General features: G+C 60.5%; 12 protein-coding genes across 12 annotated transcripts; 8 read left to right on the plus strand and 4 right to left on the minus strand.

Moving 5' to 3' along the window:
- Positions 1-687: 687 nt before the first annotated feature.
- SPRG_01120 (hypothetical protein) lies at positions 688-5,978 on the plus strand (the record flags this gene model as incomplete). The annotated part of the gene is made up of 20 exons (XM_012339319.1): positions 688-864; positions 919-1,098; positions 1,140-1,316; positions 1,358-1,414; positions 1,466-1,621; positions 1,669-1,875; positions 1,922-2,338; positions 2,383-2,520; positions 2,568-2,865; positions 2,924-3,330; positions 3,372-3,441; positions 3,488-3,585; positions 3,632-3,831; positions 3,880-4,013; positions 4,056-4,147; positions 4,195-4,481; positions 4,522-4,657; positions 4,706-5,202; positions 5,255-5,456; positions 5,508-5,978. 20 exons carry the CDS (start codon positions 688-690, stop codon positions 5,976-5,978), a joined length of 4,401 nt encoding a protein of 1,466 aa, XP_012194709.1.
- Positions 5,979-6,142: 164 nt separating this feature from the next.
- SPRG_01121 (hypothetical protein) lies at positions 6,143-8,106 on the minus strand (the record flags this gene model as incomplete). Its single annotated transcript, XM_012339320.1, has 2 exons — positions 6,143-7,485; positions 7,515-8,106. 2 exons carry the CDS (start codon positions 8,104-8,106, stop codon positions 6,143-6,145), a joined length of 1,935 nt encoding a protein of 644 aa, XP_012194710.1.
- A 601-nt stretch (positions 8,107-8,707) lies between these two features.
- On the plus strand, positions 8,708-9,812 carry SPRG_01122 (hypothetical protein; the record flags this gene model as incomplete). The annotated part of the gene is made up of 2 exons (XM_012339321.1): positions 8,708-8,808; positions 8,858-9,812. The coding sequence occupies 2 exons, from the start codon at positions 8,708-8,710 to the stop codon at positions 9,810-9,812; spliced, it is 1,056 nt and encodes a 351-aa protein (XP_012194711.1).
- Positions 9,813-9,820: 8 nt separating this feature from the next.
- Positions 9,821-10,690, plus strand: SPRG_01123 (hypothetical protein; the record flags this gene model as incomplete). Its single annotated transcript, XM_012339322.1, has 2 exons — positions 9,821-10,105; positions 10,164-10,690. 2 exons carry the CDS (start codon positions 9,821-9,823, stop codon positions 10,638-10,640), a joined length of 762 nt encoding a protein of 253 aa, XP_012194712.1. The 3' UTR covers positions 10,641-10,690.
- A 138-nt stretch (positions 10,691-10,828) lies between these two features.
- SPRG_01124 (hypothetical protein) lies at positions 10,829-12,954 on the plus strand (the record flags this gene model as incomplete). Its single annotated transcript, XM_012339323.1, has 6 exons — positions 10,829-11,464; positions 11,513-11,701; positions 11,752-11,863; positions 11,912-12,285; positions 12,342-12,579; positions 12,635-12,954. 6 exons carry the CDS (start codon positions 10,829-10,831, stop codon positions 12,901-12,903), a joined length of 1,818 nt encoding a protein of 605 aa, XP_012194713.1. The 3' UTR covers positions 12,904-12,954.
- A 242-nt stretch (positions 12,955-13,196) lies between these two features.
- SPRG_01125 (hypothetical protein) lies at positions 13,197-15,125 on the plus strand (the record flags this gene model as incomplete). The annotated part of the gene is made up of 2 exons (XM_012339324.1): positions 13,197-13,861; positions 13,910-15,125. The coding sequence occupies 2 exons, from the start codon at positions 13,197-13,199 to the stop codon at positions 15,123-15,125; spliced, it is 1,881 nt and encodes a 626-aa protein (XP_012194714.1).
- A 127-nt stretch (positions 15,126-15,252) lies between these two features.
- SPRG_01126 (hypothetical protein) lies at positions 15,253-17,251 on the plus strand. Its single transcript, XM_012339325.1, has 11 exons — positions 15,253-15,433; positions 15,484-15,758; positions 15,808-16,007; positions 16,055-16,247; positions 16,291-16,336; positions 16,384-16,456; positions 16,500-16,599; positions 16,647-16,710; positions 16,754-16,899; positions 16,946-16,988; positions 17,033-17,251. Exons 1-11 carry the CDS (start codon positions 15,266-15,268, stop codon positions 17,177-17,179), a joined length of 1,455 nt encoding a protein of 484 aa, XP_012194715.1. The 5' UTR covers positions 15,253-15,265; the 3' UTR covers positions 17,180-17,251.
- A 630-nt stretch (positions 17,252-17,881) lies between these two features.
- SPRG_01127 (hypothetical protein) lies at positions 17,882-18,735 on the plus strand (the record flags this gene model as incomplete). The annotated part of the gene is made up of 2 exons (XM_012339326.1): positions 17,882-18,666; positions 18,705-18,735. The coding sequence occupies 2 exons, from the start codon at positions 17,882-17,884 to the stop codon at positions 18,733-18,735; spliced, it is 816 nt and encodes a 271-aa protein (XP_012194716.1).
- Positions 18,736-19,360: 625 nt separating this feature from the next.
- Positions 19,361-19,900, minus strand: SPRG_01128 (hypothetical protein; the record flags this gene model as incomplete). Its single annotated transcript, XM_012339327.1, has 1 exon — positions 19,361-19,900. The coding sequence occupies one exon, from the start codon at positions 19,898-19,900 to the stop codon at positions 19,361-19,363; it is 540 nt and encodes a 179-aa protein (XP_012194717.1).
- Positions 19,901-20,520: 620 nt separating this feature from the next.
- Positions 20,521-22,054, minus strand: SPRG_01129 (hypothetical protein). The gene is made up of 5 exons (XM_012339328.1): positions 21,716-22,054; positions 21,482-21,667; positions 21,352-21,436; positions 20,764-21,306; positions 20,521-20,715 (listed from the first exon to the last, which is right to left on the minus strand). Exons 1-5 carry the CDS (start codon positions 22,023-22,025, stop codon positions 20,592-20,594), a joined length of 1,248 nt encoding a protein of 415 aa, XP_012194718.1. The 5' UTR covers positions 22,026-22,054; the 3' UTR covers positions 20,521-20,591.
- A 441-nt stretch (positions 22,055-22,495) lies between these two features.
- Positions 22,496-23,755, plus strand: SPRG_01130 (hypothetical protein). The gene has a single exon (XM_012339329.1). It carries the CDS (start codon positions 22,599-22,601, stop codon positions 23,664-23,666), a length of 1,068 nt encoding a protein of 355 aa, XP_012194719.1. The 5' UTR covers positions 22,496-22,598; the 3' UTR covers positions 23,667-23,755.
- Positions 23,756-23,779: 24 nt separating this feature from the next.
- Positions 23,780-26,212, minus strand: SPRG_01131 (hypothetical protein; the record flags this gene model as incomplete). Its single annotated transcript, XM_012339330.1, has 6 exons — positions 23,780-24,319; positions 24,363-24,581; positions 24,623-24,769; positions 24,817-25,167; positions 25,218-26,139; positions 26,184-26,212. The coding sequence occupies 6 exons, from the start codon at positions 26,210-26,212 to the stop codon at positions 23,780-23,782; spliced, it is 2,208 nt and encodes a 735-aa protein (XP_012194720.1).
- Between the last annotated feature and the right edge of the window lie 26 nt (positions 26,213-26,238).

Below are 26,238 nucleotides of genomic sequence, written 5' to 3' on the forward strand. Positions count from 1 at the left end.
GCCGTGCCTTCGTCGCCTCCTCTGCGAGCCCAAGACGCCGTCGGAGCCAAAGTCAGTAGTGCCTGTGGTAGGATCATCATCCTGGACGTCTCTACTAGGAAAACCTCCCACATCGAATACCGTCGCCGGCTTGGTTTCGGCATGTAGCCAGATGAGTCATTTTTGTATTGCATCTTTGTATCGCATTTCTTGAACCAGGAGACCATACAACGCGCGAATCCTTGTTAAAGGCAGAATATCCTTGTTTAGTATAACCAAGTACGTTAAACGCTTCGGTAGTCGATGTTTAGTAGGTCAAAGTCCCCACCCGCGAACACATAGTACATTAGAAGCAACCATTGCGCAGAAGTTAGCGCAGGTGCTTCAGCCCAGCTTACACGCATCTTGATAGGTATAATCTGACGTTCTCGTCACGAGCTGTAGGCTTGGATGAACAACAAGGCAATTTGCTCACACCGCCAGCGCAAGGTCGAACCCGGCTCGTCACTGGTCCATGGCACTAGAGCTACGATGACGCACACCGCCAGCGCTATCATCATAGAGATACTTGGTATCAACACGCACCTTGACACACCAACGCAAGCGCGGGAAAGAGTGTTGCTTCCGCTGCGCGCCTTTGTCAATGAAATAGTGTATGCCAATCGACGGAAATAGACTGCACTGGACCGCCGTTGCACGCCGGAAGCCATGGTCGCAGGGCTGCTTCGGGTCGAGGTCGTCGACGTCTCCTACTACCTCGCCAAGCCGCTGCCAGCGAGAGCGGCGCATGCGCTTCCCGAAGGTCCTTGCTACGAGCGCGCGCGGGCCGTGCCCGTCGTCCGCGTCTTTGGCGCGACGCCGGAAGGCCCCAAGTGCTGCCTGCACGTTCATGGAGTGTGTGCTAACACCATTCGCATGCGCTCATGCAGCCGCATGTAGGTGTTTCCGTACTTTTACATGCGCTGCGAGAGCGACCCGGCGTTCGACGATATCGAGAGCCTCATGGCGCTGCTGCCGACGATCGGCCGGGACATCGAAGCCGGTCTCCGGACGCTCGCGACAGCGCAAGAAGGCGACAAGACGAAGGCGAAAGGTCCCATGCCACCGTCCATCGCCAAGGTGCACCATCTCATCTCGCACGTCGACTGACACTTGCACAGCTTGTGATCGTCAAGGGCATCCCGTTCTACGGGTACCATGCGGCCGAGGAGTTCTTCATCAAGGTCTTCTACTACGACCCGGCCAAGACGAGTCGCATCGTCCAAGTCGTCGAGAGCGGACTTGTCGCGAGCCGCGTCTTCCAGCCGTACGAAGCCCACATCCCGTATTTGCTTCAGGTACATTCTCGCCATCGCCGCGTCAAAACGATCCATGTTAGATGTTTGCCGACTACCATATCGAAGGCATGAACTACCTCCGCGTGCGCAACGCGACTGTACGCATTCTTTTCTCATCATGGGCGTGGACTCAATGCCACGTGGGGTAGTTTCGGACGCGGGAAGGGTCGACGTTGGAGTGGCCGATCCGCCAAAGCAGCTGCGCGCTTGAAGCTGACGTGTCGTGCAAGAACATACTGAACCCCCACTACATCAACGGCGCGGCCGACGCGTGCTACGTCCCGTCGCTCTCGACGCTCTGGGAGGTCTCCTTTCGCCCGCCCGCTTGTCCGTTGACAGACGACTTGTGTAGGAAGAGAAGCAGCGCCGGCGGGACCAAGGCCTCGCGGCGACCCCCGAGACAGCGCCGAGTGTTCCACGCCACGAGGTGCAACAAGGAGAAGCGTCGCCCGAGGAGACGGAGGTGCGGGGACCACTGTCGCAGTCGCATTTTACCCGGCGCATGTGGGCATCTCTGAACGAGATCCTCGCGCAAACAACGTCGGCGCTCGATACCTCGGTACACGTCCCTCTATGCATTGCACGTGGTTTCAATACCCGTGCAGATGCGGAGTGAGAGCGATGGCGACTACTCGGGCGGCCTCGACGACTCGACGTTTGCGTACAGCCAAATGGAGCACAGAGACGACGAGAACGCGGCGGAGGACGCGCCGGACGAGTTGTTGTTGCTGCTCTCGCGTCTCCAAGAAGCGCGCGAAACCGAGTGCGACGATGTTCACGGCGAAAGCGCTGACGATGGCGACGCGACGGACGATGAGATGTCGGAAGAAGCGCTTGACGGGCGGGCCATTTTGGACTCGCAGAGAGCGTACGAGCGCGCGTGCTCCCAAGAGGTGCCTCTCGACGCATTGGAGGAGGACGCGACAGAGTCGTCAGCAGCGTGGTGGGAGCGCGACCAGTCCATCTGCGAATCCCAATGCTCGATCCAAGCGCTCGGTGCGCCGCGGGTGACGCAATCGCCGGTACGGATCCCAAGCCGATCCCAGCCAAGCTCAGGCCGGTTTAGGAACGGTCGCAAGTGGATGATGTCGGCATGGACATGGAAACGACGCAGCACATACCGAGCCAGCAGCTGATTCGTCGGACGTGGCAGTACGCGGTGCCGCCGCCGTCGCTGCACGACCTCCTGCCGCTGCCGCCCTCGGTAGCGTGGTGATCCCAGTGATCGGTCTCATGGTAGGTATTGTATAGACGACGCCGGCCGTGCACTACAGCGTAGCGTCCGATGTACCGGAGAAGCCGGTGGTCTTTGCTGGTCAACGCTACGCCTTTCCCAAACCCGGCATCGACCATCTGCCGCCCTTCCCGAGCGCCAGCCCGAGTCTCCAGTCGCTTCAGAAGGACACGTCGTTTTCTCATGTACGCCATTACTCTACCGAGCATATCAACTTAATGCTGTACGCAGCGCATGCGGCGACGACGGACGCCCCTTCGCCTCCCGCCGACGTTGGCCGAGCTTCAAGCGACTGCGCAAAGCGCATCCCCACAAGTACGTACTCGTAGCAATAAAGAACGTCGACATGCATGGCTGTAGTCGTCGACGCAAGCCTTGTCGGGGACAACGCAGCCCGCGGTGCCCCGGCCGTCCCACTTGCACATTTCCAACATCACCATCCTGTCCTTGGAGGTGCACACCAATACGCGCGGGGACTTGCTGCCGGACCCGGCCTTTGATGCTGTCGAAGCCATTGCGGCGGTCGTTGACGTGACGTTCCAGGAGGTGCAGACGCGTCGCTACCACCTTCTGATCGTCGACGCGGCGCCGTCCAAAACGACGCACATGACACTGCACGGACACGTGTACGAGGTCGAGTACCTCCCGTCCGAAGCCGCGCTCATTGAACGACTCGTGGCGTGCGTCCAGCATTGGGACCCCGACTTTCTCGTGGGGTTTGAAATCCAGCAGGCTTCGTATGGGTACCTCATTGACCGCGCGGCCGCCCTCGACCCGCCAGTACGACGCGCTCGCGTTCTCTCTGTCACCAATTCAAGTAGATCAATTTGATTCAAGTGCTCTCACGGCTCCCACGGACGCGAATGGACGCGCGCAACCAAGCCGCGGCAGGTACGATTGTGGCATCGTCGTCTTGTCAGCTCGTATGAGATTGCAGATGGCAACGTTGGCGCCATGTACGGCATGAAGAAAGCGTCGGGCATTTGGATGTACGGCCGGCACATTCTCAACCTCTGGCGCTGTGCGCGGTCCGAGGTAGACACTCGTGGAGGTCGACTCGCCACGGATTCACTGGACGTAGCTCAAGCTCGCGCGCTACACGTTTGAAGCCGTTGTGGCGAGCGTGCTGAAGCGGCCTTTCCCAAAACACTCGCACGCGACGCTAACGCAGTGGTATACATCGGGCGGGTCGCTTCGCCTTCGAGCGCTCGAGGCGCTTGCCGCCCACACGGAAGTGACGCTCAAGCTCATGGATCGTCTTCAGCTCATCACACGCACGAGGTAGACGTTGTCTGATGGTGATTCGTCTTCGACGGTGGGATCGAGTAGTGAGATGGCGCGGCTCTTTGGCATTGATTTTTTCTCGGTGCTCTCCCGAGGCTCGCAATACCGCGTCGAGGCGGTCAACATTCGCGTCACGAAGCGACTCAAGTACATCATGGTGTCGGCCAACCGCGCGCAAGGTCGACTCTATCGTTTAAAACGTGATTTCCATCGTGATGTAGTCGCTGCACAGCCTCCGATGGAAGTGATTCCGCTCGTCATGGAGCCGCTTTCATCGTTTTACGCCGAGCCCATCGTCGTGTTGGACTTTCAGGTACAGCGTGGGATCGAAGACGAATTGTTGCTATGTAGTATGGCTAGTCGCTCTACCCGTCGATGGTGATCGCCTACAACATTTGCTACTCGACGTGCTTGGGGCGCCTCGTCAACGGCCTCGATCCGTCGCTCGAGACGGTGCTGGGCGTCGTTGCGGACCATCACGTCGACGTCGACGCGCTCCGGGCCGCGGGAAACAGCACGATCATTACGCCCAACGGCGCGCTCTTTTGTCCCAAAGCGATGCGCACCGGGGTGCTGCCGCTCGTGCTCAACGAGATTCTCTCGACGCGCATCATGATCAAGCAAGCCATGAAACAAGTAAAGATAGTGTACCACATCGTCCGAGGTCCAAGCCTCGAGTTAGACCAGCGACAAGCGACTGCTCAAGGTGCTCGACGCACGCCAACTCGCGCTCAAGATGATTGCGAATGTCACGTACGGCTACACGGCCGCGAGTTTCTCGGGGCGCATGCCGTGTGCGCAGATCGCCGACGCCATCGTGCATGTACGCGTCTCTGTGGTTTGTCTTTGATTCAAAGGTAGAGGTTCCTAGTCGGGCCGCGTGACGCTCGAAGCCGCGGTCCGTCTCGTCGAGTCGCACCCAAAATGGCACGCCAAGGTCGTCTATGGCGACACAGACAGTCTCTTTGTGCAGCTGCGCGGCCGGTCGCTCGCCGACGCCTGGGCGATCGGCCAAGAAATCGCCAACGACGTGACAGCGATCAACCCGAAACCCGTGTGTCTCAAGCTCGAAAAGGTCTACATGGGCTCGTTCCTTGTCTCCAAGAAGCGCTACGTCGGGTACAAGTTTGAAGGCCCGACCCACGTTAAAGGCGTCCTCGACGCCAAAGGCATTGAGACCATCCGGCGCGATTCGTGCGGCGTTGTGCAAAAGCCCATGCGTCGTTGGCTCGAGCTCATGTTCAAAACGCGGGATGTCTCGGCGGGAAAAAAGTACCTCCAGACCTATTGGCGCCACATGCACAGCCAGCGCATTCCGCTGCGCGAGTACATTTTTGCAAAGGAAGTCCGCCTCGGCACGTACGCCGGGTACACTCGGTCGCGTTCGATTGCGCGATGGCTTGACGTCGTCGTACGATAGGCAGGGACCGCCAGCGGTGCTGGTCGCGACGAAAGCGATGGCCAAGGACCCGCGCGCCGAGCCGCGGTACGCCGAGCGCGTGGCCTACGTCGTCGTGCGTGGGCCACCCGGCGCACGGCTCATGGACCTCGTCGTGCCGCCCGAGGCGCTCGTGCTGCACCAAAAGTACACGCTCAACATCGAGTACTACATTACCAAGCAGGTACTATACAATCGAATCCAGAAAGAGGAGCAGCATTGCAGTTGTCGGTAGATCTTGCCGAGCTTTGAGCGCCTCGCACTGCTCATGGGCGTCAACGTTCGCCAGTGGTACATGGAGCTTCCGCGCGCCGTTGAGAAGGCGACGACCCACCGCGGCGCATCGTCCGTCATGCGCATCGATGCGTACTATACGAGCCAGCACTGCGTGCTCTGCGGCGTACTGAACCTCCATCCGCGCGGCCTCGCCGCGGGCGACTGGCTCTGCGGCGACTGCAAGGCGACATCGGGCCCGAGCTACTTTTTGCTTCAGAACGAGGCGAGCAGTCTCGAGCACCAGCTCAACGCCGTGCGCCACGTGTGTCTCCAGTGCTTGGGGAGTACGACGTTTGGGGCAACGTGGCATGACCGCACTCGGATGGTATGTCACAATGACGACTGCGATGTGTGGAGTGTGTGGCTGCGCGCCGCGACTCTGTATGAAAAGTGCGGGGCGTACCATACCTTGGTCGAAGAGCAAAGATAAAGAAATATGTTGTAGATTACGTACACAAACAACGAGGCTAGTATTTATTGTCGGCTACATGAGGTGGATTCGAGGCAGCCCTGTCACTCGGTGAGACCGAAGGAACAGCAGCCAAGACCAGTCGTCTTGACCCTGTCAGCACTGCCAGAGGCGACGCGGCGCGCCTAAGCCTTGTAGACGGGCGCCTTGGGGTAGACCTGACCCTTGTTGTAGTGGCCGTTGTAGTGCGGCTCGGGCTCGCTCCAGGGTTCGCGCGTCGCGACCTTGTTCTCCTTGCACGTCGCAGACAGCGAGGCGAGCGCGGTCTCGAGCATGTTGTAAAGCTCGACGTTGGAAGTGCACGGCGCCGGGGACACGTCGTTGTTCTCGTCCTTGAACGACAGTTCGGCGTAGCAGCGTTCATCGGCCAAGTGGCGGCCATAGACGAGGGTGAGGGCGTCGTTTTCGAGGTTCCAGTCCGGGTAGATGAGCGTGAGAAAGTCGACGATCACGTTTTCGGCGAGGCAAATGTAGTTGCGACGGGCGAGCGCATCAACGTAAGCAGTCACGTCCAAGTTCTGCGCAATGTCGTCGGTCGAGAGGTAGCCATCGTCAATGCAGTCGTTGATTTCGGCCGACTTGGTCTTGGTCGACGGGTTCGGCACGTTCCAATCATTGTCCTCCTTGAAGGCCGGGTAGCACTGGTTCGCGTCACCGTCATGGTTGGCCACGCACGCGTAGAAGCCGCAGTAGTACATGATACCGAAGCCTTCAAGGATCGGCTGCTCGTGGACACCGGCGCTGCGAACCGCAATCTCGGCAATCGTGAGCGGGCGGCGAAGCGCTGTCGTGACCTTCTCGACGTAATGCACCGAGTCGTAGAGGCTGCGGAGCGACTGGTCCGACGTGTAGTCTGCGTTTTGGCAATAGCGGTAGACTTGGTCTTCAAGTTTGGTGTTGGCTTTCGACTGCGTGCACGTCGCGTACATGCTGGCGGAGATATCCAAGGGCTGCGATTCCGCTCCCGGCACCCGCTTGTCGGTCAATGAGTAGTGGTTGGTGCTCGGCACATGGAGGTAGACGTGGCTGTACTTGGCGTTGGAGGATTCGACGAGCTCGTCCGTGTTGGCGCAGAGGAACTTGTTGCCAACCGTGTAGGCGCCAAGGCCCGACGCCTCGCCGCTCGTGTACTGGTACGTCTTGACGCCGCTGTCGGTGTCGTAAAAGGGCGCGTTCGGGTTGTACGCGAGGCCGTCGGTCGTCTTGAACGACTTGTAGAGGTTCGGGAACTTGGTCACAGCGTCGTTGCCCGTGCAATCGCGGACGTTCTTGATGAACGCGTGCAGCTTCTTGAGGTACAAGATCGGGCCCTCGATCGGGTTCCCGCACGCGCGCGCCGCGTAGTGCTCGATGAAGTTGACGCGGATGTAGTTCTCCGTGAGGCACATGACCGTCGCCGTCGTGATCGACACAAACGACTTTTGGTAGCACTTCTCCTGGAGGTACGCCGGCGACGACGCATCGACGTCTTCGACATAGTCGGCGCTCTCGCCGTACCCGGGCGCTCGTGACTGCACCGTAGCCGCCGGTCTTGGGCTTGCGCGTCGTGGGCTTGGGCGTCGGTTCGGACGGGTAGTCGGGGCTGTAGTAATCGTCGTTGTGCGCCTTGGGCTCGGGCGTCCGGCGTCGGCTTGGGCGGCTTGCCACCGCAGATGCCGTTGACGTTGGCCGACATTTGCACGTAAAAGACGAGGCACTGGTCGAGGAAGTAGTTGGTGAGGCTCTTCCGGCCGCACGTCGTCCACGGGGCGCCCGTCAAGAAGCAGTGGTAGTCGCCAAGCTTTGGGATGCTGAGCTGATCCTTCTTGTGATCCGCCGAGAAGTACGTGTACGGGTACGGTGCCGTCGTGTCAACCTTGTAGTGGCTCTTGTACGGCGCGTACGACGGCGCCGCGTACGTCGGCTGCGGCTTGTCGTAGCCGTACCCGTGGTTGCCGTAGCCATCGTTGTCGTAACTCGGGTTGCCGTAGCCCGGGTTGCCGTAGCCCGGGTTGCCATAGGCCTGGGGCTGCTGCTTGTATCCCTGCTGGGGCTTGTAGCTGGCGGCCGAGACGCCGGCGAGGACACCGAGGAGGAACTTCACTTGCATGGTAGTCGCTGTGTTGGAGGCACTCGAGAGACCAGAGGGAAAATCCGTAATGAGACTTTGGAGCGCGGGCTTGGCGCTGCGGGGGTGTTTCGTTGTCGAAAGATTGGCGGCCAATCAAACGTCGCCGAAAAATTGGCAGCCAATCCGCGCCGAGTGCGAGCCGTTTCGCGCACCCTTTGGGAATGGATCGCCCCGCAGCCAATGGGCGTGCGGCGTGACGCTTCGGCGCCAATCACAACGCTCGGCGCTCGAAGGTTTGGCAAGAAAGGCAACAACCGACCCTCGGTGCAACGGCCCGCTAGCTGCACCAAGCACCCCTAAGCTATGTGTGCTTAGTTGGGAGTACTGCACACGCGCTAGAAGCAAGGAAACCACTGGCCAGACGAGTCGACAGAAGACCGGGTACTCTACCCTGCTGGTGCGGTAGTACGTGCAGTAGCAGGACCTTCGGAGAGTATTATTGAAGCGTTCACTATCTCTTCTTTACAGTCGCTGGATTGACGCTTTGCGGGACGAGCGCTAAGCTTGCTCGAAGGCGAGTACGCGTTGCGAAGGGATGCCATCCGGACAATCCAGTGATGTGTCCGGATAACACAACACGATGGCGAAGAGCACGAAGCGCCCGCGCGAGTCGGCGCCCAAGAGCCGTGGCGGCAGCGACTTTGTGGTGGTGAACCCGTCCTTGCTGCGTGCGACTGAGGCGTACGGATACCGCGCGTGATACCCATCGCCTTACATATATCTGTTCTAGGCCTGCGCCCAAGAAGGCCAAGAAAGATGTCAAGAAGGCCGACGCGAAGAAGCAAAAGACCACCGAGAGCAAGCCTGCCAAGGACGCGCCAAAGCCCAAGGCCGGGGGCGTGTACCACTGCGTCGTGTGCGATTTGGACGTGACGATGGGTGCCAAGGCCATGCACGAGCAAGGAAAGAAGCACCAGCGCGCGCTAACGTCGAGCGGCCTTGTCACGGCAGAGACGCCTACTGCTGTCGCAAAGGCGACCGTTGCGTCGTCTGCCAAGGCTGATGCGGCAAAGGCTGCTCCGGTGCCGACGTCGGTGCAGTATGTGCACGTCTCCCGCCCCGAGGACTTTGTCGGGGCCGTTTACGCTCTCTTCGACATGCATCGCATGCGCCGTGCGCTTGTCGTTGTGCCGAACAAGGGCCACGCGCTCTTGCAGCCTCAGATGGTCGCTGGAGCGCTCAAGCACCTTGGTTTCACGGCCCTCGCGGTCCACGCCAAGACCCCGGCCACGCAGCGCCAGCAGACACTCGAGAAGTACCGGTCGTCGTCGTCGATGGTCCTCGTGGCCACCGAGCACTTGGCGAAAGGCCTGGCGTCGCCAAGCTCCGTGTACGTCAACTGTACACCGAGCACATCGAATGGCGTTGTCTACGTGGTGCTGGAGAAGGACGCGGCGCCGGCCAGCGACTGGTCGCCTGTCCCGCTTTGGAACAAGCTCGCGCTGCAAAAAGCATCTTCGCGCGCCGCGATGGCCAAGACGATCCATGAGCTCACGACGCAAGACGTCGATAACGAAGCGCAATGGATCCAAAAGCTCGCGTCTGCGTCCGGGCTCGACGCCGACGACGCGCCCAAGGCCAAGCCGTCGGCCAACCACCAAAAGCTGGCGTCTCTTGCCGAAAAACTCTTCCTCCACATGGGCTTCCCGCTCACGCACTCGGGCCCTGTCGACCTGCGGGCATGAAGGCAAAGATGACTGCTGTCGGACTCCACGTGCAATCGGCAGCCACGGGCATGTCGCTGCACGCGACGCGGCTCTCGGCGCAGACCCAATGGCTCGATGCTGCGTCGGGCGCCGCGTTTGGCGGCGAGTGGGACGGGTCGGTGCGACACGGAGCGTCGAAAGACAGCACGTCGCTTCAAGTACGCGCCGAGCTCTTCGACAAGAAGAAGAAGAGCACGTGGGAGCCCAACCCCAAGCCGTCCGACGCTGCCGAGTGGGGCGGCCCCTATGGCAAGCCCTGCGGCCACAACGAGGTATTATGCGTGTGTTTCGATATATCCAGGACGTTGCATGTAGCAAGGTGCCTTCTAGGTCGTCCTGCACCGACTGCGTCCGTTCTTCCCGCAAGAGGTGCTGAACGCGCGCATTTGCAGCCGTGACAAGCCTGCGCCTGGCAACGACGGCTACGATGGCTGCCTCGAGCATCTCAAGTGGCGCTGCGCGTCAAGCGGCAAGGCCATGACGGTCTGGGACGCAGAGCAGTGGGTCTTTGTTGCCAAAGACGGTCAGGTACGCCGCATCAACAAGACGGCGGCGCTGCAGCTACCTCTATCGCGCCTCAAGTGGATGATGGCCAACTTCCGCGAGCACACGCTGCGCTGCGAGGGCCAGATTCCGCCGGCGCACCTGCTTGAAACGATTTCGTACTTGGGCTTTTGCGGCGGCGTTCAGCAGGACGTCGATGCGCCGCAAGTGTGGGGCCTTCCGCGTCGCGCGCGGCAGATGGTTGTCGGCTACCTCGTGTCGGGCTCGCCAGATCAGTGGATGCGCCTCCTGAGCTCCAAGTAGTCGCATCTATTCCGGTCCATGTACTAACACAATGGTCATGTTCCCAGTTGATGCTCATGTACCTTGTTTGTATGACCGATCGATCGCGAGTTGGCAGATCGTGGTTATTTGCCACCGGATGTGTAAAACACATATTTCCCACGGTGAGAAATACTGGGGATCCATTTTCACAAGGTCTGGCGGCGATCATGGCGGGAGCGCTGGCCGAGGACGGGCTGCTGCATGGGCTCCGTGAAGCCATCTCGCGGGGATACGCGCTCGTCGACCGACTCGCTCTCGTGCATGTGCATCGACCGCGCGTCTTCCACCCGTCGGTCGCCTTCACGCAGAGCGAGGCCTTCGTGCTCGTCATGGAGCTCCACCCGACGCTGCCGACGAGCATCGAGTGGCCCCTCGTCTCGAGCATGACGGAAGAGATTCATGGAGGAAGTGCGAAGCTGCCCAATGCACTCAGCGATGTCCTTCCATGCGACGTGGTCGTGAACAGCGATCTTCTCGCCGTGCTTCCAGAGACCAAAGCGCGCGATGTCTTGGCGGCGTTCGTGCGGGCCATCACGAAGGACGAAGCCATGAACATCGAGATTCTGGTCGGCCATCAAGGAGGGTACCTTGGGCAGAAGTTTGATGAGCGCTCGTACCGGGTAACCAACGTCGTGCAGTCAACCAGGCAGCCCGACGCCCTCCGATCGCTTGACGCAGCCTTGGAGTCGACCATGGCATGTATCGCGGCCGAGGCGCCGAGCAGCAACAAGGTCACGCGCGTCCAAGTGATGGCCGGCTACATGCTCTTCAACATTCCGTGGACCTTGCAGCCGACGGTCAAGGTCACCTCCCTATCCCAGAGTAGCATCATTGAACGATGGATGGTCTAGGTGTACTCGACGTGGGAAGGCATTGAGAACGTCTCGGCACTTGGCTGCAAACCGCCTCCGCTCAGCGCATCCGTCATTTGCATTGGCAACTTGGAGACGCTCACCGATGCGACGCTCAAAGATTGCTTCAATGACCCGTTCCCCGTGCACTTTAAGCGCCACCTCTTGTTCCTCGAATGGATCGAGCGGGTAGGATTTCTATGATATGATAGTAGTATGCGACTTTGCTGTCTATGTAGAGCATTGAAGCGAACGGTGCGGCCTTGACGTTGCCATGGCCGACAACCGGGACCGCCATGGACATCAAGCAGCTCATTTTGGAGCCCGACAGCATTTTGCTCTCGACGCTCGGTATGGTATCTCGTTGCTACGGTAGCTGCTTTCTTACATGAGCTGTAGATGCGGTCGATGATCCGTCCCACGCATCGACACTGCTGCGCCCCGACATGGATTTGCTCGAGAAAGCGTGGCACGGCCTTGCGTACACTGCGGCATCGACGGCATCGGTCGTCGAGGTCGTTCATGAGCTTCAGTCGTGCTTCGAACAAGGCTCTGTCTTGCCTTTGATCCACAGCCACAATTCTAGCGAGCTCGCCGTGTTTTTGCGGCAGCTCGTGCAGCAGGCACAGCAACAGCGTTACGTTCAAGACGCATCCGAGAGTTTTCCCGTTGCGCCGCTGACGCTCCTCCAAGACGATGCTTCTTCCTTGCGGTACATGCGTCAGGTTGGCATCTACAAACTGCAACGCGATCTTACACACTGGCTGGGTCTGGTACGCTCGTAGCCATGTATATATCCCTGTTGAAGCATGTCTCTATTGCTATATAGCAAGGCATCGTACTCGCCGATCTCGCATCGTTTGTCACTTCATGTGCACACTTCAAGAAGGTCCAATGGCTTGTCGACGTCTGCGCGGTCGGCAAGCTCTTGGGCTTGAACGTTGCCATGATCCGACAGTTGGCGCAAGACGCGCTTGCCCACGCCCAGGCCGGAACTGATCGGGTTCCGACGTTCTACGTGGTCTACGACGCCTTTCTGCCCGACCGTTTGCGCTCGTTGCTCTCGGGTACGCTCTGCATGTGATGTGGCAACCGTTGCAATGTCAAATGCGATGTGCATAGAGCCCTTTCTTTGGAGCCTCGAGATGCAACTCGAAGACGGGTTCTCTCGGACTCTGCGCATGGACGACTTGCCGCGCCGTGGGGCAGAGGATGGTGCGCCGTTCCGCATCTCTCCGACGGCCGCAGCCCGTCTCGCAGACGCGATGCTTCCTCGTGGCACGGAAGCCAGAGACATTCTTGCCCGCGGCGTTGCTGCGTTCGAGTCGACGTTGGCGCCAACCGCTCAGTTTTACGACTGTCAGCGCCGCTCCGTGCAGTACCCACTCTAAGTCTACAAGTCTCCAATCCGCGCTAGAGAATCTGAGTGTGACGTTCGAGTGAAGTCATTACGATATTGGTTGCAGCACAGTGCCTCGTGCAAGAGATTCTTCATGGTCCACATACGTACTTGAGTACGATATTGCACAGCTCTGCGCCAACGAGCATGGCATTGGAGGGTTGACATTTGCGCGGGAACTTGATGCCAACTTCAATATCGATTTCTAGAGGTGATTACCTCTGGAATCCAATATCCTCCGAACCACCACCAATCGAAACCCGTTTTCCGATTCCTGGGGACGCGATGGCCGACAGCTTGGACATGGACGCGGAAGCGCTGGCGCGCGACGCCAAGAAGCGCGAGAACGACCCGAACACATACAAGCGCAGTGGCGGCCGCGACGACCCGATCAACAGCCTCGAAGACATCTACCGCCAGTACGACGAGCTCATCCCGGCGGACGAGTGGCCCAAGTTCGAGGCCATGACCAAGTTTGTCGTCGAGGCCAACCCGCAGACGCCCCGCGCGCTCGAGAAGACGTTCATCTTGCTGCGCCGGCAGTACAAGACGCTTCCGAAGAAGTCGCAGATCAAGTTCGTCTACAACGCACTCGTCAAGCGCGGCGAGGCGCCGCCGCACCTCGAGATTGACAACCTCCTCGTCAAGAAGGCCGGGAAGAGCCAGAGTGGCGTCCTTGTTGTGACGGTGCTCACGAGCCCGTACCCGCACGGCCAAAAGTTTAGCTGCCAATGGAACTGCTACTACTGCCCGAACGAACCGGACCAGCCGCGGTCGTATCTCCACGACGAGCCGAGCGTGCTGCGCGCGAACCGCAACTCGTTCGATCCGGTGCTGCAGTTTTGCGACCGCTGCGTGACGCTGGCGCTGAACGGCCACCCGGTCGACAAGATTGAGCTGCTCGTGCTCGGGGGTACATGGGCGTCGTACCCTGTCTCGTACCAGGAAGAGTACGTCCTCGCTGTTCTCGATGTACACTGCTCTTAGGCACGACTTAGGCTCATCCGCGATCTCTTCTATGCAGCCAACACGTTCCACGACCGTGTCAAGCGCGATCGCAAGTCGCTGGACGAAGAAAAGAAAGAGAACGAGACAACGTCGGTCAAGATCATTGGCATCACGCTCGAGACGCGACCGGACTGCATCACGCCGGACGAGCTCCGGCGCTTCCGGCGCTTTGGCTGCACGCGCGTCCAGCTCGGCATCCAGCACACGGACGAGGGTATTTTGAAAAAGATCAACCGCGGGTGTACGACGACCGATGCGAAGCGCGCGATGAAGCTCCTGCGCGACTGCGGCTACAAGACCGACATCCATCTCATGCCCAACCTCCCGGGCAGCTCGGTCGAGCTGGACCGCGCGATGTTCGAGTACGTCTTGCACTCGCCCGACTTGCAGGCCGACCAGTGGAAGATTTACCCGTGCGAAGTGACGCCGTGGACTGTCATCAAGCGCTGGTACGACGCTGGCGAATACGTGCCGTACTCGGACCACGAGCTCATGGCGCTCCTCATGGACATCAAGGCGCAGGTGCATCCGTGGATCCGGCTCAACCGCGTCATCCGCGACATTCCGTCGCAGTACATTCTCGGTGGCGTCGACGAGCCCAACTTGCGCCAAGTGATTCTGAAGCGCATGGAGCAGGCCGGCCGCACGTGCCGCTGCATCCGGTGCCGCGAAATCAAGAGCGACGCGCGCGCGGCGACCAAGGCGATCCTCATCACGCGCACGTACGAAGCCAACGACGGCACCGAGTACTTTCTCAGCTTTGAGACCCCGGACGAGTCGACCATTTGCGGGTTTTGCCGTCTTCGCCTCTCGCCGACGGCCGGCGCGGGGGTCTTTCCGGAGCTCGAAGGCTGCGCGCTCGTGCGCGAGCTCCACGTCTACGGGCAGCTCGTGGCCGTTAACAGCGGCGACAAGTCCAAGCCGCAGCACATCGGCTTTGGCACGCAGCTCATGCTCAAGGCCGAAGAGATTGCGCGCGCACAAGGCTACACCAAGATGGCTGTCATTGCCGGCGTCGGCGTCCGCAACTTTTACCGCAAGCTCGGGTTTGAGGTCGAGGGCGAGGGCGAGCTCATGACCAAGCAGATTCCGCCGGCGCCGGGCCTCCGCGTCTTTGGGAAAACGCTCGACACGCGCGTGGCGCTGGCGGCGGCAACGGTCGCGCTGGCTGTCGGTGTCGCGTTCGTGCTCAAGAAGCGCTCGTAACCTATTAGACCTAAATTCTGTTTAACGCAGCACGGTGCAATATTACTCGCGTTTTGCTTTTGGCAACCCAGGTGAAAAAACACGTTAAATATTAAACCTACGCGGTAAAAAGGGGCGGAGTCGCTCAAAGTGTGTTTCGCATGATCGGGTTCAAGGGCTGGCGCGCGGTGCGCCTTGCGCGTACGGCGGGCTTGACGACGCTGTCGCCGCGGAAGCTCGCAGCCATGGAGGCCGAGGTCATGGAGCGCCTCCGCAGTGTCAAGGACGACCTGCTCAACGCAGACTTGCCGACGCTCGGCCGCATCAAGGTACGCAAGGCGAAGGAGCATCAAGAACGTTCGTGATGCATGGGTATTAGAACTTGGTCATCCAGCCCGACCATTGCGTCTCGCTGGACATTGAGACGCCGTCGCGCGTGCTGCGCCAGAACGACCAGTGGATTGCCGAGGCTACGGAGGCGATCCAGAGCCTTCCGTGGGTCTCGCGCGCCAACGTCTCGCTGGCATCGGCGTCGACGCGGAATCCGCAAGCGCCGCGTCACTCGGCGCTTGCCAACGTCAGCAACATCGTCGCAGTCTCGAGCTGCAAGGGCGGCGTCGGCAAGTCGACTGTCGCCGTCAACCTCGCCTTTGCGTACCTTGCCATTCCCGTGTTGTTTGCATGCTGAGCTGCTTGTCCGTAGGCTTCAGAAGCGCGGTGCGCGCGTGGGGCTCCTGGACGCAGACGTGTATGGCCCGAGCTTGCCGACCATGATCTCACCGGACGACCGCGGCATTCGCAAGTCCAAGACGAACCCGTCCTTCGTCGAGCCCGTACGTTACCACGGCGTCGAGTGCATGTCGTTTGGGTTCGTCAACAGCAAGGCCGCGCCGGGCGCAGGCGGTACCTCGACCGAGTCGATATGATGTTTCTTTCAAGTGGGTACGTAGGCAAAGGCGCCGCTGTCATGCGCGGTGCGATGGTGTCCAAGGTGATTGACCAGCTCGTCCTTGGCACCGAGTGGGGCGCGCTCGACTACTTGGTCATCGATATGCCGCCGGGCACGGGCGACATCCACATGTCCCTCGCGCAGCAGACGGCCATCACGACCGCCGTCATTGTCACGACGCCGCAAAAACTCAGGTTTGAGTTTCGATGTCACGATGGCATCCTGCATTCTGTCTAGCTTTGTCGATGTGGAAAAGGGCATTTCGATGTTTGAGGACCTCAAGGTGCGACGAGATTGCCCGTCGCTCGACTGATGATGTATGGTGCGTAGATCCCGACGAGCGCGGTGGTCGAGAACATGTCGTACTTCGACTGCGCTCACGGCCACCGCCACTACCCGTTCGGTAGCGACACTGCACGGCCGTCTCTGTCTTCAGCGGCGCGTAGGACACGGGCACCTCAAGCAGTTGCAGCAGTCGTTTGACATTCAGCACACGTTTCAGTTCCCGATGGCCGAGTCCACGAGCGATAGTGCCGACGCTGGACGGTCCACCGGATGTCGACACCGTGCGGAGTGTTCTCACCGTCGACTAGGCCATTGGTGCTCACCGATGCGCTGCCCGAGGTCTCGGTGACATTCGAATCGCTGGCAATCACGGCACGTCGAGGGCCAAGACACTGCGACTGACGCGTCTCTCTAGGTCGCCGAAGAGTGCGTGAAGCTCAAGCACCTCTCCAAGCTCGCACCCGAGCTCCTGTACGACTCCAAGCGCGGTATTGTGCTCCGCTTCTACACGAGCGAGAGCGCGCACGAGGTCATCTTGCCGCCCGTCGAGCTGCGTGCGCAGTACGTTGATGTCAATCGAAAAGCAAAGGATGTACGGTCGCTCTAGGTGTCGGTGCGCTGCGTGCATCGAAGAGTTCACGGGCAAGCCCGTACGTCCGAGAGTCTGCAATGAATTGTCTGATCGTCGCGCTAGCTCCTCGACCCGGAAACGATCCCGGATGACATCCGACCCACCGCCGTCCAGCGCAAGGGCAACTACGCGTTTGCTGTCGTGTGGAGCGACGGCCACTCGTCGTCGCTGTACACGTTCGAGCACCTGCGTAAGCTCGCGCAAGTGTAGAGGAAATGCGCTGATCAGAGCCATCGACCGAAGTTTAGTCCTCCTTGTATATACCTTGTGTGTGCAGCTGGATACTGTGGACGAGTGTCTGTTCGACCAGGTGCCTCGCGCCAGTGCTTTGCTTCTGCGCTGTCCACTTGTCCTCCACCGGGTTAGCCGCCTCGGTGCACTGATCCATTGACGTCACATGTGTAGTCGGGGTGCGCGGGCAGGCGTCCTCTGGCGCTCGTCGCTAGCACGTGGGTCTTGGGCTGGCATGGTCAGAGTTGCCTTGGGCCATGCGCTGGCAGCCCCACAGATGGCCTTGAGGGCCATGCCACCAATCACAGGCTGCTCCGGTGGACCACATATTATAATCGGTATTTTATTTTGTGCATCAATCATGTATACAATTACACAGTGCGTTGCGAGAGTATTAAAATGAATTGTACAAATGCAGGGTTAAAATAATGTGGCGAACGTTCTAGCACGCGGCCACGTTGCCGAGGCCATTCTATTGTATTTAAATACCAATCTATAATGTAGACTGAATCTGTATATTGGATGCGTCTATATTAAAATAATATGCCGCCCGGTGGATTAAAAATGCGCTCTCGCGCAGCCAAGGTGGAAGCGCTCGTCTTGGCCATCGGCGCGGGGAAGCGCAAGGAAGAAGAAGCGCTAGGAAGAGGAAGGAGGACGATGCTACGACGACGCTCCATCATGAACCGCCAGGGGAAGCGCGCCCTTGACGCGACCATGCTGGCGAGGAAGCGCAAGCGATCCATCGAGACCCGCGATGACGACGACGACCCGCGGGCCCGGTTCCAGCGCATGGACCTCGAGAGCGCAGCGCTCATGCGCCAGGTTCCTCGCATCGAGCTCGGTCGCTTCGTCATCGACACATGGTACCCGAGCCCATACCCCGCGAGCGCGTACCCGGACGGGACGCTCTACCTCTGCGAACACTGCCTCGGGTACACGAGCTCGAAGCGGTTTCTGCAGCACCACAAGCGGTCCGACTGCGCGCTTACGACGCCGCCCGGGCCTCGCGTCTACTACGAAAGAGGCGACCGTCTTGCTCTCTACGCCGTCGACGGCAAGCGCGAGCCGACGTACGCGCAGAACCTCTGCCTCCTCGCCAAGCTCTTCATGGACCAAAAGACGCTGTATTACGACGTGACGCGCTTCCGCTTCTACGTGCTTTGCCGCGTCGACGACGACGGAAGCCACATCGTCGGGTACTTCTCCAAGGAGAAGGCGTCGCCCGAGGGCTACAACCTCTCGTGCATCGTCGTGCTGCCGCCGTACCAGCGGCACGGGTACGGCACGCTCCTGATTTCCATCTCGTACGCCATCTCGGCGCACGACGGCCAGGTCGGGACGCCCGAGCGACCCCTCTCGGCGCACGGCCACGCCGCCTACGTGGAATACTGGAAGCATCGCGTCCTGCGAGAACTCGCTGCGACGTCCAAGGCGGTATCCATTGCCGACCTTGCCGACCGGACGTCCATACTACCACAAGACATTGCGGTGGCGTTGCTAGCGTGCGGGCTACTCAAGACAACGTCGACTGAGGTATGTAGCACGCGAATCAGCACCCACCACCACCATCGTCGATAGGTTCCGGCGACTCGAACCATCCGAGCCTCCAAAGCCCGCGTACGCGCTGCGCTCAAGAGAGTCCGTCCCCTCCGGCTGTGCCAACCGCGCGCGTTTGCATGGCGGGTGCTGCGACCTCCGACGACGTCCTGAGCGTCTATGCCAGGAAGCGCAGCCTCGTTGCATCGTGTTTAATGCTGCGTTATCGGTGCTGTGGAAACGACAACGACCAGGTGCCACCGTCGTCGTCGCCGCGTGTACCGTAGTATTTGTTGGCGTGGCCTTGGCGCGCAATCTCCAAATTTTCATATGGGTCAGGACCAGACGCCGCCTGTCCCGTTGCCGTCTTGTTGAAGCGCGCGGTCTTCCTCGTCGTCTTCCTCGCTCGTCGTGGTTCCATGGCTCATCGCCTGTCGGCACGATCGGCGCCGTCTTCAATACAAGAGGCGTACCCACTTTATTCGGAGGACGGAGAGAAAGGCCAGCCTCCGTGGTCGATCGTCGACTCCAGTACCGGTACATATTGAGAGATCCATGGATTAACCGCAGTAGTAATACATGCAGACGAGGGTTAAATTAAACAAGGTCAGTGGATGATGGCTAGTACGCGTCGTCGTCGTCGCCGAGGAGCGCCGGCGCCATGTCGTCGAGGAAGAAGTCGAGGCACTCGTCAAAGTTCATCATGTTCGCGATGGACGCAAAGACGTGCAGCTCGATCGCGTCGTCGGTCGCCGGCGTCTTTGTCGGGTCGAACGGAATTGGGTGAACGTCCGGCAGCTTGGCGTCCTCGCACTGCTTGTAGTGCAGCTGCTTGAACGTCTTGATGGTGCCCATGGCCTTGGTCGAGGCGTCGTACGCGGCCGAGACGTCGTCGACGTTGATGTCCATGGTCCGGAGCTTCCGCAGCATCTTCTCCTTGCACTTTTGCATGTGCGTTTGCGTCTGCTTGGCGTTGCGCGTCTGCACAAACTCGGCCACGGCCTTCCACGGCCCTTCCGGGAAGAGACGAATGCCGAGGAGGAAGCGCTCGTGCTCTTCGTTGGTCCACGGGCCCTGGCCAGGCACGGCGTTGGTCGTCGTCTCGGGCCGCCGCCGCTTCTTGGACGGATCGTCGCGCGGTGTCGTTGCCGGTGTGAGCATCCTCGGGGCAATTGCAAAATGATCGTTCGCAAACGGCGAGCATACGATTTGCGAGCGTCCGCGAACCAGCTTAGGGCTGTCGTAATCACAGCTCAAGTGTGGTCGACATCCAGCGCCGAGTACCGTGCGACTGGAGCTCCAAGAGGTGGACGGCGCGCGTATTACCAAAAGAAAGGAAGCTTCAACGTCGCCACGTCACACACGGTGTTTCTACGGCCGCCGATTGTACACCCGGCGCAGCTGCTGCGAGTCGTGGCGCCCGTCGTTGGCGTACAATACGATGTGAAAAGACGGTATGACGACGACACTGGTTGCTATCAGTCGTGCGGGCAGGCGCCGCGTCTACAGAGATGATTGCCCACATGGCTGCACGTGGCTCCAGATGTTGCCGACCTTGGGCCAAAGGTGCGGTCGAGAAACGGGCTTCAACAAGTAGCAACCCAGATTTCGTCTGGCGCCTGCGACGCTGGGCAGAAAAAACGGATGCGCAGCCGGCGTCCACAAAGAGTTGGTGTCTCTAGCAAAATCGCCCTACTCTCGCCAGCCCAGATAGCGTCTCTTCCACTATTCTATCAAGCCAGTCCTGCATGATCGCTGTCCTTATCTGGTGTGCGTCATCATCTCATCCAGATCCAGATTCTTAGAGCCACAAACTATTATTCGTAGCGCCGTAGCTACCGCCCCGACGCTTCTAGTTGACGCTCGAGACGTCTCGTGGCTGCTCCAGCCAGACGTGGTCGGCGACACCGTCGGCGACGCGCCATGTAAAGCGCGCGTGGGAAGCGTTGGCAACGTCGAGGTGCCCGTACCCATATCTAACCATAAGATATGGTCGTCATCCTCTCTCATATATGGACGCGTACTTGGCCGCGCGATAGGCCGACCACGCCGGTGCGGGCTCGAGGAACGTCTCGGCGAGGCCTTCGCGGTTGCCGCCGTCGCCAATGGTGATGTACACCGGTCCATGTTGGTGTGGCGAGTCCTTGTATACGGGACGCGACCGCTCGTACGCGTGGACGTGGCCCGCAAAGACAGCGTTGACGCGGGCCTCGTAGAGCAGCGTCTCCATATCTTTTCTCATGACGTGCTGCGGCTCATGGTGGTTCTGGTGCGCCGTGTTGCTGTTGTACCACGGCGCGTGCATAAGCACAACGATCCATGGCGTGCGCGCCCGGTCGACGCGCGCCAAGTCGCGCTGCAGCCACGCGTACTGCGAAGAGCCGCGAAACGTCGGCACGTACGGCGTCAGCACGATCGTGTGCAGCATCCCGAGATCGAACGAGTAAAAGAGGTTGCCGCGCGGCGCGCCGCTCTCGGCCGCCGGCATGCGGAAGCGCGCTTGGTACGCGACGAACGGCTGCAAGTTGCACGAAAGCTCGATTTCGTGGTTGCCGGGTCCGACCATCCTAGTACATGTACGTCGCATCAGATGCCCGCATCGAGAGGAGTACCATGGCGTCGTGGCCGTCGACGGTCCAACCAGCTGCCCCCAAGAATCCCATCGCTCTTGGACCGTGTCTGCGTACGACAAGTCACCTACGCAAAGAGCAAAAGACGCCGCAACGCAACGTAGCATTCTACCTGCCACGAAGACCGCGTCGAGGTTCGGCTGCGCCTGGACGTGCGCCAGCGTGCGCTGCGAGTTCTCGGTTTGCCCGAGGTCGCCGAGGATCGCGATCGAAAGCGGCGCCGCCATGTCGCCACGCTGCGGCGGCGTCTTGAAAGCCGTCGGCGCGGACCAGCCCGACTCGTCGCTGCCCACGATATCTATGGCAACCGTAATGAGATGATGCGCATGGTCCGTGGCGCGTGTACAGAAGTAGGTGGATCGCGGGGCGAGAGTCGGCACGACCACATGGTGGTTGTAGCCGGACGTGTAGTTGCAAAAGGTGTATCGTGCGCTGGGCGTCGTCGCCGTGGCGCGGCCGTCGAGCGCGGCCGGGTCGCGACCGTACTTGACCACCGATGCGCTGGCCGTTGGCGTGACCCACGAGAAGGCCATGCCTCCGAAGTCGTCGCCGGCGATCGCCAAGTGCACTTGCGACGGCGCCGCAGTGCTTGCCGCAGTGCTCGCTGCCCAGCCGACCAGCAGCAGTCGCACCGCTCCCCATGGCTGGCTTCCCATCCTCTTTCTTCTTCCTTCTTTGCTTGCTCAAAGATCGTTGCGGTAGGATACCGCCTTTTTCCCGGAGAAACCCCGGAGTCTACGCGCACGCAACTGTACGTGTGCGTGTCTCGAGCGTCGTCGCCGCACCACCCACTTGACGCTGGCTTGTTGACCGCGTTTTCTGCGCCTTAACGCTATCTACCACGTGTATACAGCCGCCGCCTCCATGCCCTCCATGGTCGCGTTCTCTTCTTTGTACAGGGCGAACAAGATGCTGGTCCTGTCAGCCGAGAGCTGAACAGCAATATATCCGCCAATGGAATCGTGTCCCTGGCTTCTCGAGGAAAACGATTGGCTATAATGCGAAATGAGCCAATATCCGATCGTCTCCAATATATTCGATCTCGGAGAGGGGGTTGGCGCTGTATATATATAGATGGAGGCGCGAAACGTATCGGATGCAATGGTCCTTTTTCATTGGCGTACGCCGCAAGGGAAGTGGGACCATTGCGTGTGGACCTCGGGGTAACCCTACCGCCACTCAGTCGGGGGGCAGCCAAAAAACGCTACTCCGCCATTTCCCTCTGCAGCATGAAGACCAAGACGACGGACCTCGCCAAGGCGATCCGCAAGATCCTCGCGTCCTCGGACCTCGAGACGCTCTCGCGCAAGATGGTGCGCAAGCAGCTCGAGACGCAGTTTGGCGAGTCCATGGAAGAGCAAAAGACCTTTATCAACGCGCAGATCACCAAGATCATCGAGGAGCAAAACGACGACGACGACGACGACGATGAGAACGACTCGGAGGACGACGCACCGCCGGCCAAGCGCGCCAAGGTCACCAAGACCAAGGCGGCGCCCAAGAAGCGCGCGCCCAAGAAGGAAGGCGGCGGCGGCGGTGGCTTTGCGTCCGAGATGGTCTTGAGCCCCGAGCTCGCGCAGGTGCTCGGCGTCGACAAGTCGTCGCGCCCGCAGCTCGTCAAGAAGATGTGGGACTACATCCGCGACCACGGCCTCCAGGACCCGTCGGACAAGCGCACGATCTTGCTCGACGACACGTTGAAGGGCGTTTTCAAGCGCGACTCGTTCACGATGTTTTCCATGAACAAGTTCCTCAAGCGCCATGTCAAGAAGGAGTCGGAAGTCGTCAATGGCTGGGACGACATCATCCGCGACGGCGAGTCGAGCGAAGAAGACGAGGCCAAGACGGCCGAGAAGGAACGCAAGAAGGCGGTCAAGGCCGCGCGCAAGTCGGCCGCCGCTGGCAAGGAGAAGGGCGAGAAGCCCAAGCGCGCGGCGCCGGCGCCCAACACGGGCATCAACGCGCCGCTCGAGCTCTCGAAGGAACTCGGCGCGATCCTCGGCGAGTCGGTGCTGAGCCGCCCGCAGGTCGTCAAGCGTCTCTGGGCGTACATCAAGGAGAACGAGCTCCAGAACCCCGAAAACAAGCAAGAAATCATCTGCAACGAGCTGCTCACGTCGCTCTTTGGCGAGCCGTCGGTCACCATGTTCTCGATGAACAAGCTCTTGAAGCCGCACTTCCTCGGCAAGGCCAAGGTCGTGCCCGAAGCCGCCAAGCCTGAGCCGGCCGCCGCGGCCGCGAGCGACGACGACGCCGGTAGCGACGACGCCAGCGACGACGCCAGCGACGACGAGTAAACACCACCCCGGTCTCTCGCAACGTCGATGGCTGCATAGATTTGTATATTTGTAAGTTAGGTTCGACACACAACCCTCTTCTTCCCCACCTTCTTCATCTTTGTCGTCTTCTCTTAAATGTCGAGGAGCCGGCGCGCCTCTTCCTCCTTTGCAATCTTCTCCTCTTCGAACGTCTGCTTTGCGAGCTTGTAGCGCGCGTCGAGCTTGTCCTGCGGCTGCGAGTCGGCGTACGCCGAGCCGAGGAACGTCGGGTTCTCGGCCGCCGCTTTCGCGTACTTGAGGATTGCTTCGCGCGGGTCCTCGCTGCGGATCGACGCCGACTTGACGTGGTCGCGCATAAAGTACTGCGTAAACGTGTTGCCGCCCGTGCGCCCGGCCACGCCGACGCCCGTGAGCGGCCGCTCCGGGATCTGCGACGCGATCGGGTCCATGCGCACCTTGGCGTACTTGCGCTTCGTGACCTTGGTCGTTGTCTCGCGGTACATGGGCAGCGCGTGCGGGTTCACGACGCGCCCTTCGCTGAGCGAGTCGAGGCGCACGAAGCCGGCGGTGGCGACCGGGAGCTTCTTGGTCGCGCTCAAGAGGACGCCCTTGGAGCTCAAGGCCGGGTCGTAGAGCACGCGGACGTTGCTCGAGCTCCCGCCCACAAACACCTACACGATGTTGAGATTGAGATTGAGGTTCCAGGTGGCGTACTTGGTTGATGCCGGCGTGCCACGCGACGCTGACGGCGCTCTCGTCCTCGGCCATGGGAATCGACCGCAGCGGCGCCGTTGTCGCCGTGTAGACGTCGAGGAAGTGGACTTGGCCGCGGTCGCCCGACCCCGCACGCACGCTGGACCCGGCGACGAGCGCCGACCCGACGCCGTTGAAGGCGAGATTCGCCATCGAAAAAACGTTCTCGATACCTTGATACTAATCCAGAACTGAGTCGCCACTCAACGAGGTAGAGATACCGTCTTGACGGGGGTACTCGGCTTGCGCATGTCCCAGAGCTTGACGCAGTCGTCGCTGGCGGACCGCGTCGCGAGCATCTTGTTGTCGGGCGAGAACCGGATGCTCGAGATGCCCAGGTCCGGGCTCCCGGGCTTGTGCGCGTCCAGCTTCCACGCCGCGCCGGCGTGGACCGGCGCAAATCGTACGCGTAGACCAGCGCGTCGGTCGTCGCGCCCGCAATCAAGCCGCCGTCCACGCTGTAGGCGCAGGCCGTCACCTCGGTGCGCTTCCCCTGGCGCGACTTGAGCTTGAGCACCGCATCGTTCAGAAGCTTGTCGAACGACGTCTTGCCGTTCAGCTTCCAGACGCGCACGGCGCCGTCCAAGCCAGACGTGATCATCGTGTCCTTCAGCAGCGGGTGCCACATGCCGCCCGAGCACGACGCCGTGTGGCCCTTTGTATGGACCATGTCCAGCAGGTACGGGTCGCCCTTTGTGAACTGAAGCTCGAAGACGCCTTCGCGGGAAAAGACCTTGGGCTGCGCCGAGCCCGTGACCGCGAGGACCTACAAAAAACGCATTAGAGGCTTCGAGGACGGCAAGTAGCGAGGAGTACGCGATCGCCGGTCGGACTGTAGCTCAGCGCCATGAGCGGATGGCCATCTTCGACCTCCGAGTCGCGGAAGGGCCGGACGTGGCGCGCCATGCCTGCGAAATCCCAGAGCTTCATGTGGTAGTCCATCGAGCCTGTCGCGACGCGGCCGCCGGACGCGTCGACGGCGATGCACGAGACGGTCTTGGCGTGCGCCGAGAGCACGACTTCGTTTGTCACCGGGATGCTGTAGCGCTGCGCGACGTCGTCCTGGCCCTCGTCGTCGTCCGAGTCGGACTCGGGGCCCGAGTCGTAGAGCGACGACTTCTTCTTGTCGCCATCGTCATCTTGGTCATCGTCTTCGTCGTCTTCTTCCTTTTCATCTACCGCTTCGGTCGGCGCGGGCGCATCGACGGCGACGCTCGTGAATTGCGGCGCCGACGCCATCATGTCCATCGTCATCTTGCGGATCTCTTCTTCGCGCTGCTTGCGCTCGAGCTCCTTCTGGCTGAGCTGTTTCGTCGTGCCTTGCTTGGCAAAACCCGTCGGCAGCGACGCGATCTCGTCCGCCGCCACAGGCAGCGGCGCTGGGGCTTCGTCCTTCGCATGCAGACCGCGAAGAATGTACACGCGCGAGCTTTTACCAAAGCGGACTTCGCTGCCGTTGGTCAAGGCCCGTCGCTCGTCCCCACGGAGAGGCTCGCCGTCCACCGTTGTGCCTTGGGCCGAGCCGAGGTCCATGATCTCGATTGAGCCCGTCTTTGTGTGCACGATGGCAGCGTGCTGCCGCGAGATCGTCTCGTGCGCGAGCTCGACATCGCAGACGTCGCCATTGCGGCCAAAGACGGTGCAGGCTTGCTGGCCGATGGCGACCTTGTCCAGCACGGTGCCATCCTTGACGACTTCAACGTGGCCCTTGACGTTGGCATGCGTCGGGGCGCCAGCCCTACACGCAGCTTAAGCTCTGTCCACGGAGCGTCGCGTTCGTACCACCGGGGCATCGGAAATCGCTGGCTCATGCTACTACTGCGCTCAACCTCCTCGA

The sequence above is a fragment of the Saprolegnia parasitica genome (assembly GCF_000151545.1).
Source record: "Saprolegnia parasitica CBS 223.65 unplaced genomic scaffold supercont2.2, whole genome shotgun sequence".
Classification (NCBI taxonomy): domain Eukaryota; phylum Oomycota; class Saprolegniomycetes; order Saprolegniales; family Saprolegniaceae; genus Saprolegnia; species Saprolegnia parasitica.